This window comes from Periophthalmus magnuspinnatus, chromosome 5, assembly GCF_009829125.3.
Source record: "Periophthalmus magnuspinnatus isolate fPerMag1 chromosome 5, fPerMag1.2.pri, whole genome shotgun sequence".
Classification (NCBI taxonomy): Eukaryota; Metazoa; Chordata; class Actinopteri; order Gobiiformes; family Gobiidae; genus Periophthalmus; species Periophthalmus magnuspinnatus.
The window spans coordinates 23886168-23903578 of NC_047130.1; the positions used below are offsets into that span (position 1 = coordinate 23886168).

Below are 17411 nucleotides of genomic sequence, written 5' to 3' on the forward strand. Positions count from 1 at the left end.
GACCCCACCTCACACCACGCTCCTTTAACGCCTCCATGTCACCATAAAAGGACAGAGCAATGTGAGTCCTGAATGAGATTTACCTGAACATGAGCTGATAATGAGTGGGTTTGATTGACACAGAGGGGCTCAGAGGACACCGGTATATGGAACGTCAGAGGAAAAGTGATCTCTGCTTCCCTGAAACAACGTTTTAACACACTGACTTATCCTGTTGTTTCAGCTTTTAAGCAGAGCATGAAACACACAGAAGTGGTGTTTAGTTCTCATATCACTTTGTGCGCTGTCGTGCACGTGCAGGACATGTCAGCCTGAAGGACGTGTCAGTGCTGTTGTCTGTGAGTGTGTGTGTGGAGGGACACGGGGCACGCGTGTTAAGTTTCGGCCTCGCTGTAGCCACGCGCACATGGAGGTCGGTAGGGTTGAGAGTGTGTGTGTGAGTGGAGTCAGTGCTGTGCACGTGATCGCAAACAGGGGTGTAGACAGGAGGGACAAAGGGGTCTGTTGTCCCGAGCCCTACGGTCTTAGGGGCCCTGAATTGGACCCTCATCTTATAAATTTATATTAGAGGGGGGTCCATGTGAGGCTGTTTGCCCCGGGCCCCCAAATTTCTGTCAATGGGCCTGACCACAGAGTGAGTTTAGCCATTTGTGGCTCATAGTTCAGTTACATTTTGTGTCTTTCTCTGGACAAATAAAGTCAAAATGAACAGTTTCAAACTTCCACCAAACATGACTTCCTCAGACTCATTCCCCTCATGGCTCCCCGCTGCTCTCTGCACCTCTGAGCCGTGTCTCTGAGCCCTGTGTGCCACGTACTCCAGCTCCACACATTGTGTGGATGTTTCACGTTCATGTTGTTTTTTATAAATACCAACTTTGACGTGACAAGCTGTGTACTCGCACTTCTGACCTTGTTTTCTCTGTACGGAGGCTTTATAAATGAAGCTCTTGACCTGTAACTGCTATTCTCCATGGAGATATTTAAGTTTTACGCCACACAGTGGAACATTTCAAGCATAGCTGTACATTTTCATGGAGACAAGTGAGTTGCAGACCCTTCACTAGAAAACTGCACCTTTAAAACAAGATGTGGTTTGTGTGTTTGTCAGAGTTATATTTGTGGAGTGAGGCCAGTCGGATTGAATTAATTAATTTATATTGTTAAAGTAGTGCTGTTGATTAAAGACACAATGAGAGGGAATTATAAAAGCACTGATGATTTAAACTGTTACACATGCAAAGCGGTTTGTTTTCTCTTTTCAGATGTGTTCAAAAGAAAGTCACTGTTAATAACTATTGATTTATTTTAACTTGAAATGACTGAATTAATTTAACCGGATTTCATTGTTTTTTTAAATTACTGACAATGGATTATTGTGTGACTATGAGCTGTCACATCTGTCCCTATCAACCAACATAGAGAGTAGAGTCATAAATGTACTTTGTCCTTGCAGATTCATCCGTGCACCGCAGACAGAAGGCCCTGGTGGCAGACATGTGCTACAACACGGACATCTCCAGTTTGGCTAACTTTGGCTCTCCGGACTGCTCACTCGGGAAAGGTAAAGCTTGTGTCAGTGATGTGTAGAAAGACATGCACAATACTCATTTTGTTTACAAGGAAGCAGGTGCACATTTAGCTATTTATTATCATATTGCAGTTCTGTTGGTTTGATTTAAGTCAGAAACTGGTTCATCCAAAGGACAAAAGACCAAGTCACAAACAAAGTAATGTGGTCTACTCCATTCAGTGTAGTGAAGAGTGCAATGAGTGTTATACTGGAAAAACTAAACAGCCACTTCATAAGAAAATGTACCAACTCTGTCCTGAGAGCTGCTCTGGACCCCAGTCCGCCGTACATCTCCATCTCAAAGTGTCATAACATCTGACAGGAGGGACCGACAGGGATCATGACACAAAGCCACTATCCAGTCCTCTGAAGATAGTGAGGTTCAGATCTTAGCACCCATTAGGGTGCTAAGACCATTAGGAGTGTCCAAACTTTTCTCATTAAGGGCCACATATAAAAACACAGGTAAAACTGAGGGCCGATTGAGGGCCATGGACTGGTCACTAATACAGTGAATACTTCAAATCTGTGTTATTATTACAAGTTCGACTGAACCACTAGACCTTTATTCATGTTTATATTGTCAGTGGGACATATTAAATATTTGATATGGGCTTGTTAAAGTGGATTTTCAGAAATGTACAGTAAAAAGTACTGTTTAAAGTAATATGGGCCAATGCACCTGAAAGCTTGAGGGCCAAGAAAAATTGGTCTGAGGGCCGCATTGGGCATGCCTTGATTAGGGGCCTGAGCAAGCACAGTTCACACTTAGTGTAATTCAATAGACCTAGTAAATAAACAAACTGTAAACAAATAGGTGTGTTAGTTTCAGTGTAGTTTGCTTCTCCCTTCAGACAGATTTAAGGTAGTGTCCTATAGTAAACTGACCACAACTGAAGAAGCAGCTTGGATGAGCTTTTCAGTCTAAAACTTTTGTCCACTTTTGTGGACAGTTGACAGAATTGAAATGTTCTTTTCCAGTAGTTTATATTAACTGAAACCATGCATTTTAAAGCCACATTGTGTAACTTTTAGGCAAAAAATATTCTGAAATAAAAGCATTTAGTTTTTTTTGTACTGAAAATTATAGAAAGACATATATCCTTAATCTGAGCAGGCTTGCTTCTCCACAAACATGACTCCTCCTGCTTATTTCCATGGCTACAATCTTCCACAATATGGCAAAATATCTGTCTCTATGGAGAATGTTTTCTGAAGTATAGTTTTAACTTTCTATTTCCAAGTAATCATGCAGGTTACGTGCCACCTTCAGAAAGTTAGAGTTACTTTAAGGCTTTGAAGGTGATTCCATACTGTGCTGTACATGTAGGTTGAATATGATTTCTTTATGCCTCACAAATGGCACGCTTCACGTTGAAAATTGCTTTAATGTTAGTGCTGTTTTCTATATCATTCTTCACTACAATTATTCCGTCGGAAAGCCACTTATTTTCCTCGATCACGGCACGGCAAATAAAACATTTTGCACAATGGTCCACAGCTCTACATGATGGTCTCACTCAGTCGTAATGAAAGGGCTGCTACTGTGTATAGTGTATACATAAAGACTATTGATCACATCTGTATTGATTTTTGTTTTGTGTCCACGTCCCTCTTATCCTTCCAATGACAGCTATTAACTCCCTCCAGTGCTTTGTTATGTGGCGCATTCATTCTTTCCAAGGCCTTTCACGACTCTACTGCAAAAGCATAGCATTTGAATTCACTGCAAGTTGTCATTTTAGTCTGTCTTTGTGCTATCCATTCAATGCTTGATTTAGTCTCACTTTTTCTTGTCGTCCTTCTGAGTGAACTAATGTTTTAATACAACTGGAGTCGTGGCAGAGACTATCAGCCCTGTGCAGCTCTGATAATGCAGACAGGCAGGTCGCTCATGTGCAGCCGAGAGAGCAGAGAGGAGGAGAGAGGAGGAGAGAGGAGGATTTAACTTGGCTTTTGTGCGGGCAAGAAGAAAAGTAATACTCAAGAGGAGGAGGATTTTTTTATCGAAAGTTGCTTTTTGTCTTGACCATGATTTCAATGTCACGGTTTAGCGGCTTTTGAAAACTCGAACGTTTAGATTACATTTTAAACCTGGATGTGTTAAAGGCACACTGCGTAGCTTTTCTGGAAGAGGGGACACCGCCCGCTTTTCTCCATGGAGATTTCATGGCTTTATTTTGCCTTGAATGTTGAGTGCATGTTCTTTAACAATAAAAACACGCATAACTAAATAGATGCTAAATGAACATGTTTAATGCTGTATTGGGGAATATTCCAGGCAAAGCGATGACATCTCCATGGAGTCAAACAGGTGGTGGACCCTTCACCTTTTGTTATTTAGGTCTAGACGTCTATTTTCTCTGTAGAAAGTTTGAGAAATGAAGACTGTTGCTCTCAGGCAGGAAACTGGGAGACCTCATTATCATTGAAAGCAACACATAATGAAATTACATTTAGCAACTCCCCCTGGTGTACACACGCAGACAAGACACAAGTGCTGCAAATTAGGCTTGGCTGTAAACACTGTGATACATGCAACAGATTACTACATTCATCTCTGTGTTATATTTGTTCCTATCAAATAAAGACACATACAGTTATATTAACATTAACTCTAGATACAAAATTGTCCCATTGCGTTTATGTCTGTACAACCTGTTGCGTGTATCCAGTGGTATTTTTCAGTGGAACCATCACACCTTTATTCTCGCTTTAATTATTCCACTTTACAAATTCCCGTGTTAAGTGTTTTGTAGCCGGCCCAGCGCTCCTGTGTGATTCACTGATGGAGCCTGGCACTAATCCAGGAAGTGACACGTGTGACTGACAGCGCCACTGCCTCGGCTGACACAGATCCGGTCGGAGCTCTTTGGGTCTGAACAAAGCTAAAACACTAACTTCTGACAGACGGGGCTAATGGTAACCTGTCGTCAACTCCTCTCTACCATATGCTAGTGCACTTAGTAATGTTATAAAGGCGACACGTGCCACTCTTTTCTCTGCTCTCAACGCTGAAACTTTCACTGTTGGACCGGAAAAGTTCCAACTGTGATACTGTAGGACCGAGACTGAGTATTTTATACCCTCTACTGAAATAATCCTGCCATCATCTAGTAATTAAATATTTGTTTTTTTGGACTACTAGACTACAAAAATAATGGCACATGAAAAACTTGCATATTTTTGTATTATTTAATTGAAAAACTATTTTGTCTGTAAATATTCACCTTATTCCAAAAGTTACTGTGGGCGTCATTGTAAAATAAGTTCTATAGGGACTACAGAGCTGTTTTAAAGCCTCCCAGAGAATTGATACATTGTCGACTCACATGAACAAAGAACATTTAACACAAATAAACCTGCTTTATATCACATTTCAGCAGCAAAACCTTTCCCAAATTCTCCGCTGAAATGAAATGGATTCCTGCTTAACCAGAATATTCATGTCTTTCTGCAGTCTAATCACTAACTGATTCATAAAAAAGTAACTGATTACCCAAATGATTACCCAAATAATTAATAGTTGCAGTGAATATCGTCATAGATGCTATTTTCATCTTGTTTGCACGCTCCAGTGTCATCTCATTTGCATTGTTCAAAGAATGTATTAACTAACATTCACTCTAGTTAATTATTTCTATTAAAAAAGATCTTGCAATGACACCACTGAAGAAATATTTAGCTGCTGCGTAACCCAATGAGACCGTTTAGGAAGTCTGGCCTGTCTGAAAAATGTAACAAACTTAAAGCTTTATAAAATGTCTACAGGAATTTACAGCTAGATTTACAAGCTGAAGGGAATCTACGGAACGAATGTTAAAGAGGAAAAACATGAGGGTGATGAAAGAATCAGTATGGTTAAGTTTCACTCGTCATTCTTTAAGCTCCTGTGTTCACTGCTAAGCAAAGAATTAGAATAAAGGGCAGGCATTTTGTGGTACTGGATTTTCTTATTTCCTATTAAATAAATAGTTTGGCATGAAGAGGTGGTTTAACTTCAGCTTCAGTCAGTGTTTTGTGAAAAATGTTTGTATTAAGTCTGTAGACTGTTTTTATAAATAGCTAAACTGCTAGACTCTGGCTCCAATTCACTTTCTATTGAAAAACTGTCACCCCTCTCTCTGTAACAGCTGCAGTGAGCCTCATCATTTTGGTCTTAAAATGTTCATATTAACCCGCTCTACATGGTCCTGGGGTTTTTATTTCACTATTGTGTCTGTAAATCAAGATATGAACATTAATAACAGACAAATCAGGAGCCTTCTTTGCCCTGAGGTCACTCCCACTAGCTTTAGCAACAGGTTTGATTGACAGCGTTGCTATGGCCCCGATCCCTGCTAAATCATCAGTGCAGGCAGAAAGGGGCGTTACCTTCAGCAGCCTCATTCCAGATTGGCTCATTGGTTGCTATGATACTCACGGTCAAAATTCTAAATATGAATCGGCTCCAAATTCTTCTGTTATTTCTAGCCTTGATGAGCTTCATTTGACTGGAACCAAATGTACTAATCTACATTTGTGGTGCGTTCCAACTTGTCCTGGTTTAGTCCTTGTTTAAGCCCAGTTTAGCCTGTGTAAAGACTTGGTTTGGTCCTGTTAAATCCTAGTTTAATTCTGGGTTAAATTCCAGTTTTTATAATGACGTGTGTGTTAATCTTGGTAACTTATTTCACTTTCTCTGTTCAAATCCAGCTGACTTCATCCCTTGCTCATATTTAGTTTCATATATTCTTTGTATGTGCTTCAAACGAGAAAGAAAACCATCACTGAAACAAACTTATGAGACTCAGAGCTTCATGCCACTTGCCAACCACAATCGCTCATTTGTATCACGTGTTTCTCAAATGTAGAAGACGACTCCTCTTATATACTCTCATAACTTTTCTCAGTCCGTTGTGTTGTTTTTTCCCTCCTTTTTTTTTTTACACGTAAGCAGACATGTTTGTTTTTGACACAAACGGTCCATGCATCTCTCTGATTGGTTAACCCACCTGTCAATCACACCCTCTGAAATCAGGGAGACACAATCAGAAAATATGTCTCCCATCACACAGACTTTTTATTAAGACATTACTAGCTGCTCAAATTACTACAAATCAAAAATCAACGATAGAAATAAAATACATTGTCGAATTAAGCTTAGTTTAAAAAGACACATAGCAACTTTTCTAAGCACCTTTTGAAGTCTGTTGCATAACTTCCTCTTGCTCTGTGCTCTTGACAGATACCGATCGGGAGCACCTTTTGCATATCTAGTCCCAGCATGCATCAGTGCATACCACAAAGTCCTCACATCACACAATAACATCTGTGGGGAATCCATTTTGAACTCTGCATTCTTATTCACGCTTCCCTTCATGCTTTGAGATCCAGGAAGTTGAGTAATGCAATTCAAGATAGAGAGCTTGGCTGGCGAACAGTGGGACGCATTGTTCTTTTCTTCTTTCAGTTTGGACACGCTGTACTTGTTTCCATAGTGTTGACCAGTAGAGGGAGTCAGAGTACTATACCTGGATACTCACTTTACCTGCGCTAGCTTACACCCCTCCCCCTTCATTTGTAAAGAACCAACCAGAAGTGGGCGTGTCCTGAGGGAGCTGTATTGCTTAACAGGTAAACGTGCAATGCCGCAAGTAGGAGACACAGAAATCCCAGTAGGACTTGCATGGAAAGGAGGGGGGTGACTACTTCCTGGTAACCTGCTTTTGGGTGGAGCAAAAGGGCAGCAGACAGGGACCAGGTGGTTGAAGGCTGTTGTGCTGTTGCGGTGTAGGCGTGAGGGGAGCAGTTTGGATGGTAGTTACGGCGGAGGTAGTAGTTTGACCTGATATGTGAGCACGCTCGGGGGGTGACAGTGGCGTCCATCGGAGCCCGCGCGGAGTCGGAAATGCGGTCGGAGCGAGAGGAGGGGAAGGCAGGTGAGTCTTTACGTAACAGAGCACAGCAGGAGAAGAGGTGCTTTGAATGGCTTTTGTGTAGGCCCTGAAAGTGGCTATTGACAGACGAGCTCAAGTTTTCCCACACATTTTTCAAGTGAATATACTGTAGTACTACTGTAATACTACTGTAATACTACTGTAATACATGGTCACTATTTGAAGACACAGGATGTAACGTTAGCCAAAAATACGATAAGATAAAAGCATGTTTTTTTTGCGTTTTAGATGTTTTTATTGAACTGTGAGAAAGCCTCGTTCTGCTTGTTTCCATGGGAATGTTGTACCTTTGGCTATAATGTTCCACAGTATTTTATAGCGCACATGATCTTAAATAAAACACATACTTTAACATATGTAAGACTGTACTGTGTTCAAAGGATATTTCACACATTTGTCAGCAAAAACTTGAGGCAGTAAATAAACAAAGATGTAAACTGATGTTGTTTTACTATGAAAGATGGAGTAGTTTAGAAATGCACTACTTCTAACCAGGTTTTGGCAAATACTCCGCGGTCTCGAGTACAATGCCGTCCACATAGCTCATGGTTTCACACACATCAGTAAACAAAAGTCAATCTGCTGTCACATAACTGAGCACAGACTGTAGCAAGTGTTGGCCTTCTCTGGTAGAAAAAATAATGGTCTAAAAAAAATCTATATGGAAACAATTTTTTAATGAAATGATGTTTTGCTGTGGGGAACATTCCTTTGGTGATATCGCTGTAAAACTGGAAATCAGGCCTGTCAAGATAATCACTATATCGACTCGTTGAACATTGATGGAATAATATTTTTCGGGGTCAGTATTTATCGTGGGGACTTTTTCTTTGCACTACTAGGAACAATTTTTGGCTATATGATTAGATTTGAGCTGTAAAGGGTTAAATTAATAACTTCTATGACTCATTACAGATACAAACGAAGTACTAAATTGTTTTTTTCTGCCAGTTATTTATTGCAACTCATGTTTAAAAAAAATATATATTGTAGATTTAGAATAGTTTTTGTGGTTTAAATCTGCTCTTGGGTTATTGTGTCAGTGGCATAATTGTTTATCATCTATATTTACTTCAGCAATGTATCAAACTTCACAATTTGACTCGAAAAGTTACCAGTTTTCTATAAGAACTCTCTACAAGTCTCTATAAATTCTAAAATAATTGCTTGCATACACAGGGAGCATTTTTAATCTCTTTTCAGTCGTGTTGTACATTGTTGTATTTAGTGGACTATGTTATGCTCTGTATGTTTTGTTACTGTTTTTCTTTTTGATTTCCTATTCTCTTTTCTGCCTCCCCGTTCTATCAGAAGAAAAATCGTTAGTAAAAAATGCACCACAATACAGATGCTTATGTCTATATAGCGGTCCAACACAAAGAATACAAGATCAAACTTCCTGCTGCGATCGATGCAAGTGAAGTTAACTGTGGGAAAACTGATGCATTTAAAAATGTAGCAGGAATACTGTTGTTTTTAAGCTGGAGGAATTTGGAGCATGCTGAAACATCACAATTTGGTTGCATCATAGTTACAGGGTTTAGAGGCATTTGCGACGAGAATCCACTGAACCAACGAAGCACAAGTTTAAGCCCCCAAACGCCCCCTGTATTCAACACTGTTTCCACAATTGACACAAACTGCTTTATGCCACAGACGCAATAACAATAATGCAAGATAATCCCAGTGAACCATTTTTAAATAGACGGTATCATTCAAAGGCCTGAGTTGCGACAAATAAACGGCAGAATGAACCAATAATTTGCCATAAAAGTGACTTATTCACTACAGCGCAAGACATTTAATATTACAACAAAAATAAAACAGTATAACAAATACGATGACGGGCCTAGTGTTTGCTCTTGCTTTGGGTTGGTCCTGCTTTGTACCTATAGTTTAGTCCTGATGTAGACTTGATTTGGTCCTGTTATAGTCCTGGTTTAGTTCCTGTGTATGCAAGTATTTTAAATCAATAGAAAGTATAACTGAAAAGATGCAATAGATATGTTTTAAGATAATATAACTATAACATCTCTATGGAAACCAGCAGATAAGCAGACGGCAAGTGCATCTTTAAAAAAAAAAAAAAAAAGTCTGTACCATATTATCCCTCCTGTACCTCCATTTAAAAAGTGTGTCTCCTTGCACTTTTTCACACTCTTGAGTCGACACTTCCCCACACATGACAGCCGTATCCCCTGAGTTTACTGGTGTTGAGAGCTGGATTATGACCCAGATACTGCGCGATGCTATGGATATGATAATCTCTTAATCTGCATCTGAGCTGGAATGCTGTGGTCTTTGATGAAATACAGACTAGCATGACAGACTCGAGTAGAGCCAGACTAATCTGCACATTGTCAAAATGATTATTAAAATTATACACTGATGAGGTTTTTTTGCGGTTAATTTTATTCCGTGATTTGATGTTTTGTTTTTTTTAAAGGTGTTGACACTGTTTTGATCAGTTTGGTATATTTTTGGAGAAACTAAAAAGGATTGTTTGTAGAGTTGAGGCGACAGTAGCTCAGTTGGTGGAGGTTCAAATCTCGCTTTTGACATAAACATCATTGGTTGAGAGGTCGGATCCAATGACCCACAGGTTGGCGGTGTGATTCCAGCTCCCACAGATGAATACTGTCGTTGTGTTTTTGGGCAAGGCATTTCACCCATGTTGACCTGTGTCTGCGTACATTGGTGTATGAATGTGTGTGTGTGTGTGGATTGAATGTGTCCATTTACCATTTAACATATTGGAAACTGGATAATATTGCAATTGTTGTTGTAAAATTAGAATATTGAATATATCATCTAAAACTACTTAAAAATAATTCAGAGACACAGAAACATATGGTGCAATCTCCCAAATATTGCTATAAAGTCATATTTCTATTTTTGTGGTTAATTTTGCCACTTTCTAGATGCATTATTAAAATATTGTCTGAATATTTTGATCAAGATAATGCAAAAAAAAAAATATATATAAATGCATTATATTGAGATTCATTTTTGTCAGTATTTCCCAGCCATACCTTTTAAACCTGCAGTTTGTTTTGTAGTTGAAAATATATTTGAAATTCTACCGTTTGCAGTGACAGAAGGTGCAGTTATATCGTAAATGGTCACATTTTTATACAGCGCTTTTCCACCTTCAAGGCACTCAAAGCGCTTTACAAGGAACCACTTACCCATTCACACACAGTCACACACCAGTGTACGCCGACACTGGGGGCGAGGTTGGTTAAGTGTCTTGCCCAAGGACACAACAGCAGTATTCGTCTGTGGAAGCTGGACTGTTTTATCAATGATGTCTATGTTGAGAGCGGGTTTCGAACCACCAACGTTACCAACTGAGCCAGTGTCGCATTTGTATTCAGGCGGAGTTTCTTTGTTTTTTTAATATTAGCGGTGCGTGTGTTTATAAAAGATCCTACGCCCTGGGCTAATCAAGGTCATGATGATTTTGCAACACAGTGAGTTATAATAGCATCTCTTAATTACTACAAGTGGTCGTGTTGATATAATTCAGATCCTTTAGCCATTATGAACTTACCAGAAACTGTACTCTTTTTCTGTATGCATAATTGAATTAGAGTTGTGCAGCGTGACCTCAAAATACCATTACAATGATACCACAGAGATTGGGCGGAATGACAGTAGTGGTAATTAGATTTTTTCATTAAATTATATTAGTACAGACCTACATAATTATGAACCACTTATATTGATTTATTAAAATGCTACACAAGCCATTTTTCTACAACTTAATGCAGCTACACAATGTACTTGAAACACTTTGTACTTGAAAATGTTAACAATTTTCTCCCATAATTAAACACATAATTCTGGATATAGAAATGATTTTATAATGCTTCATTTTATATATCAGGTATTATATTAGTATGTCTTTTTTCTTTCATTTTTGTCCCCTCAAAATATAATGTTCTATTCAATATGGCGCTCTCTCATTGGCTGTTTTTATTTGAATCCATGCCAACATAAAAGTTTACAATGTTCTGTTGTTGTTTGTAGCAGGTGGTGGGTGGTACTTAGACATTTACAGTAAAAAAATAAATAAAAATAAAATCAAGTGTGATGTATTGATTCTGGAAATATAAACATCACGATAGATGATAATATTGATATTCATTTATACAATTTTCATGATAATCCAAAAGCAGGGTAATCACAGTGAACCCTTTTTCTCAGTGAATCATATTAAACATAATGTGGTCAGCAATGTATAACTAGTACAATGTAGGTGTAGTGTTTATAATGTGTCAGCTAAGTTCAATCTTGGAGAATCTATAACTCAAATGTCATCATCTAAACCTAATCCTACATAAAATTAAGAGCAATTTCCCTACTAGTGTGAAGAAAAGGAACACACAATAACTATTGAGTCTGAAACAATGAGTTTATAGAGTGTTTGTTCACTGATCTGAAGGCTCGCGGGTTGAATTCCACTCTGGACGTACAGCTGAAGCCAAAAGTTTACATATGCTATATAAAAATACACATGAAATAAGACTACTTTTCCTGTTTTAGGTCAGTTAGGATTAACAAAATGATTTCTATTTGCTAAAAGCCCGAATAATGAAAGTAATATTAGTATACTTTCATACTATTAGTCTTTAAACACTTTGGTAAAACCCAGATGATGAGGTCATGTCTTTGGAAGCTTCTGATTCTGGTTTATTGACAATATGTGAGTTAATTATAGACACACCTGTGGATGTATTTGAAGACACACCTGAAACACACGGCTTGTTTGTGTAACGTCATGGGAAAGTTAAAGGAAATCAGCCAAGATAACAGTCTGGGTCATCTTTGGTGCAATTTCCAGATACTGAAGGTGCCACGTTCATCTGTTCAAACAATTTTACACAAGAATAAACTCCATGAGAATGTCCAGCCATCAGACCACTCAAAAAGGAGACGGGTTCTGTGTCCCAAAGATGAACGTACTCTAGTCTAGTCAAGAACAAAAGCAAAAGAACCTTTGAAGATGCTGCTGAAGCTCGTGAGAGTGTGTCATTATCCACAGTGAAACGAGGACTGTACCGACATGGACTGAAAGGACACTACTCCAAAAGAAACATAAAAAAGCCAGATTACAGTTTGCAAGGGCAGGGACAAAAAATTGATTTTTTTGGAGACATGTCCTTTGGTGTGACAAAACTAAAATTGAACTCTATCCATTTTCTTCCTCTTATCCGGGGCCGGGTCGCGGGGGCAGCAGTCTAAGCAGGAACTCCAAGACTTCCCGCACCCCAGACATGTCCTCCAGCTCCTCTGGTGGAACCCCAAGGCATTCCGCTGTCCCCAGAGCCAGCCTTCATGTCCGGAGAGCCGATCGTTGAGGCCCCCACCTTCGACTGCCACCCAGATCTCGCTGCACCGGCCTCTTACAGATCCTCCCATAGGTGGTGGGTCCACGGGAGGACAGCCCCACATCACTCCTCCAGGCTGAGCCCATCCGGGCCCCGTGGGGCCACCAGGCACTCTCTGTCGAGCACCCACCACAGGCCTGGCTCCACGGTGGGGCTCTGATAACGTCGGTCTGGGTGATGTAAATGGACTTGCTCTTTCACTCAACATAAAGGGCTTCTGAACAGCTGGTCAGACTGATCAATTTTTTCATAATGAGCATTGTTACATTTGGAGGAAAAAGGGGAGAACATGCAAGCCTGACAACACCATCCCAACTGTGAAATACGGGGGTGGCAGCATCATGTTGTGGGGTTGCTTTGCTGCAGGAGGGACTGGTGCACAAAACAGATAGCATCATGAGGAAAGAACATTATTTGGAAATACTGAAGCAACATCTCAAGTTAAAGCTTGGGCACAAATGGGTCTTCTAAATGGACAATGACCTGAAGCACACTGCCAAACTGGTTACAAAGTGGCTTAAGGATAACAAAGTCAGTGTTTTGGAGTGGCCATCACAAAGCCTTGATTTCAATCCTAATGAAAATCTATGGAGAGAGCTGTGCGAGCAAGGCGGCCTGCAAACTTGGCTCAGTTACACCACTTCTGTGAGGAGGAATGGGCCAAAATTTCTGCCAACTATTGTGAGAAGCTTGTGGAAGGAAATCCAGAACATTTGATCCAAGTCATACAGTTTCAAGGCCATTGTACCAAATACTAATGAAATGTAAACTTCTGACTTCTGAAATTAATGAAAAAATGTTTAAATAAAAAAATAATTTTGGTAATCTTAACTGATCTAAACAGGAAAAGTTTAGTCTGGTTTTATGTCAGACAGTGAGGAAAAAAAAGTGTCTTTTTATATAGTGTATGTATGGTTTCACCTGTAAACATCATTGGTTGAGTGGTCAGATCCACTGACCCAAAGGTTGAAGGTGCGATTCTAGCTCCCACAGGTGAATGCTGTCATTGTGTCCTTAGGCAAGACAATTAGCCCACCTTGTCCCCAATGTCTGCGTACACTGCTGTATGAATGTGTGAATGGTGAGCTATATAAAACTCTTACAGTTTCATATAGTATATATTGAACGCTGAGTCGATATAGTATCATCGTAGCAGGCCTAGTGGTACTTTAAAACAGCTTTAAATAGGCTGTAATGTGTTCATTATACTTCTGCGACAACCTCAGGTCTTAAGAGCAGGTGAGGTCAGGTGAGGTCAGTCCAAACCCTCAGTGGACATAAGAATCATTGTTACACAAAGCAAATATTTGAAAGTGTTTGGACCGGTCAGGAGTCCACGCTTGTCTCCATGGAAATGGTATTGCTTGACCTATGATATTCCACAGTATGGCATTAAACTTATTTTATGTTTATTCAATCAAAAGCAATGTTTTTATTGGTCAAAAAATTACCTGAAAAACATGAATTCTTATGTGGGAATCAGGCTCGCCTCTCCAAAGATCCGATTTGTAACTTGGCCTGATAGTGTCACCTAATTGTCTCATGGGACTGGGATAAGTTTAATGCCAAACTGTGGAACATTCTAGGCAAAGCTATAGATCTCCATGGAGATGCCACTGGTGCATTACGTAATGCAAATATTACATAATGCACCTTTAAACTGCCACAATATAAATAATTAGGTGACTTGTTGACTGCTAAAGCTCTAGCTAGTTTCCTTATTTAAATGCAGCCGATGTTGAAAATAAAGAGTGTTTTTCCTCTATAGACTCCCCCTGCTCCATCACAGCAGCACATCTCGGGCACACAGCCTAATCTGCACATAATAAATGCACTGATCAATTATAGCTATCAGCACCAGCCTTGTGCTCCAGCCACTGTTGTAAACTGTCGCCCAAAACAAAACAAACCCAATGGAGACTCCTAATGCTTTTATATACACTAAGTAATGGTGGATCAAGTAATCAGTTTTGTTACTTCAGTAAAAGTACAGATGAAGTAAAAGTAAAAGTATTTCACACAAGTGTTGTTAATTTGTTAAAGTGTCACATGTGATATTGATTAAAAATGATACATATTGATTGATTAAAAATGATACATATTTTGGTCAACAGTAACAATATGGATCAATTTCTTATGAATGTGTTTATTTTTGTTTACTGTTCAGATAGACGCCTGAATATAGGACTACTTATAAAGACGTGTGTGTCCTATGAGCTCACAGTTATAGTTCAGTATCTCTACAGGTAATGCAGTTTAAGAGGAAATTGCTTTGTTTGAAAACATAGATTTTGAAGTCAAGATTTTGAGGACTTTTCAATAACCACTTTTGTTGATTTGACAGTTGTCCCTGAGATGAAAACAAATCTGTTTTTATGCTGCATTCCAGACAGCTAGGAACAATGAGACTGAACCAGTAACAAACTCAGAGATGATTGAGGGAGTCCTATGCTTCACAAACAAGTTCAGTTATGTACAACAACAACAACAGTGTATCTGAGAGAAAAGACTTTAATGTAACCACCAGAAAAATGACAATGTACCTTTTGCTACTGGTCACAACCTACCAGTGGTGGAAAGTAATGAAGTAAAAGTAGTAAAGTACTGTACTTAAGTCATATTTTTAGGTATCTGTACTTTACTTAAGTACATTTTATAGTGGATACTTTTCACTTCACTACTATTTGAGAACTGCTGAAAAGACAGAGGAGTTTATTTTAAATACATTTGTAGTTTTAGCAAACAAAAATATACAAATAAAAATGGCTAGGAAAAACGGTACAATAAATTGTTTGGTTTTTTTACCAAAATTGAGAAATTCTTCCACCACTGCAACCTATTACACTGTAACCTACTGTTTCTTAACACGCCCTGCTTCATAACAAATGTGAAGTGACATGCATTAATGTTTGTTTACCCTTCAGCATTAGCTGGTTTAGATACAAGTTCATTTGGCTGGAACAAGGTCGGAACTTGTAATATCAAAGTAGGAAATTACCAACATCCCATTTGTCTGGAAGGCAGCAGTCGTCCTACAGTTCACACAGCATACATTTTTCATAGAGGGTAATATATTGTACTGAGGAAGCTACATGGCTGACCCTGATATGGAGGATCTCTTGAGCTGCTAAGCTCTGGAGATATCGATATAAAGTACTAGGCACAGTCTGCTGCTCCAGTGTTTCAAGTGCATATTAACAGTGCTAAGTATAGGCCTATAGAACACACTAATAACCTCCTACCACCTCTCTGCTATCTCAGAACAACCGGATGCTCCTCTCTCCTCTGCCCACATCCTCTCAGCATTTTAAGCTTCATAATACATATTTTTAGTCATTCGAGTGTCCTGCTGTTTGGGGATGAAAACAGTACTATCAAATTGTGGTAGAGCTGAAGGAAAAATATAACTGCAATTTTTTAACATTTCCAATCTTATTATAATACTAAATCTAAATATACTGTAGTACTAAAACTAGTATCTAAACTTACTATATTCATTTGAACAAGCACACATCATTTGGACAAAATTATTATTAATCATTGTATAGTTTTTGAATGGTTTGTCTTGTTTTTCCTTAGTATCAAAATTGATTTAGACATTTTAGTATCATGACAACACTAATCCAGGGACAGCATAACATCTGGGAGCAGACCACAGACTGTATAAAGAAGTGGGCTAAGGGAGTGTGACGTCACCCATAGCGTTCAGTCAAATGAAACTCATCGAGATTAGCAGTTATAGGCGTGAATTTGGAGCCATATTTAGATTTACGACTGCAAGTGTCATAGCAACCAAAGAGAAACGCTGTCAATCAAACCTGTTGCTAACGCTAGCGGGACCCAGGTAGGGGAAAGAAGGCCCCTCATTGGTCTGTTATTAATGCTCGTATATTGATTTTTTTAGTCCATTTAATATATGGAGAAAACTGCTAATCAAATACACGAATTACATGCATTTCAGAAGTACACAGTTGTCACTAATAGCCTTTGCCATTTACTAATTGATATACTGTTTTTACTATTTTTGATGCGGTTGCACAGAGGGTAACGCCCTTAAATCCTGGATCATGTTACTGTGGAGTTTGTTGTTTTGGTCTGCCCTCTGGCTTTAGGAATAAACTTAACCAAGAACATATTTTAAAATAGATGGAGGTTGTAAACTTTATCCTCTCTGTGAGCTAAAGGCACCCTAGCTACCACTCCTACTGAGCGCCCTTTACTGTTATAACACACTTGTCAATACTATATTTGGAGTGCTATTTCAGCTCACCGCAGTCTTTGTTTTCTAAGCCTTTGTGTAAATGTTGCCTTCACTTTTGGATCTAGTGCTCTCCGTGGAGTAGTCCTTCATCACGCATCTACCTATAGTTTCTGTTGTCTATTTGTCTGTTTGCCTGGGCTGTCAAACAAATAATAGCTGAACCTGTGTTTGGTAAAAGACAAAAATGGAGAAAAATAATGCAGTGAGGTTCATCTGGTTTACCGTTAATTTATTTTAATTTGTTG

At 39.1% G+C, this 17411-nt stretch overlaps 1 protein-coding gene across 5 annotated transcripts in view; it reads left to right on the plus strand.

The window, feature by feature from the left end:
- kaznb (kazrin, periplakin interacting protein b) overlaps positions 1–17411 on the plus strand; it is a 182875-nt gene that overhangs the window by 137057 nt on the left and 28407 nt on the right. For 4 of the 5 annotated variants that reach the window (XM_033966596.2, XM_033966594.2, XM_055221714.1 and 1 more), the window contains one exon: positions 1457–1564. In XM_033966596.2, the coding sequence (XP_033822487.1) occupies positions 1457–1564 (108 nt within the window). Of the gene's footprint in view, positions 1–1456; positions 1565–7217; positions 7495–17411 lie in introns of those variants that run through there. The other variant, XM_033966595.2, reaches the window with a different exon arrangement.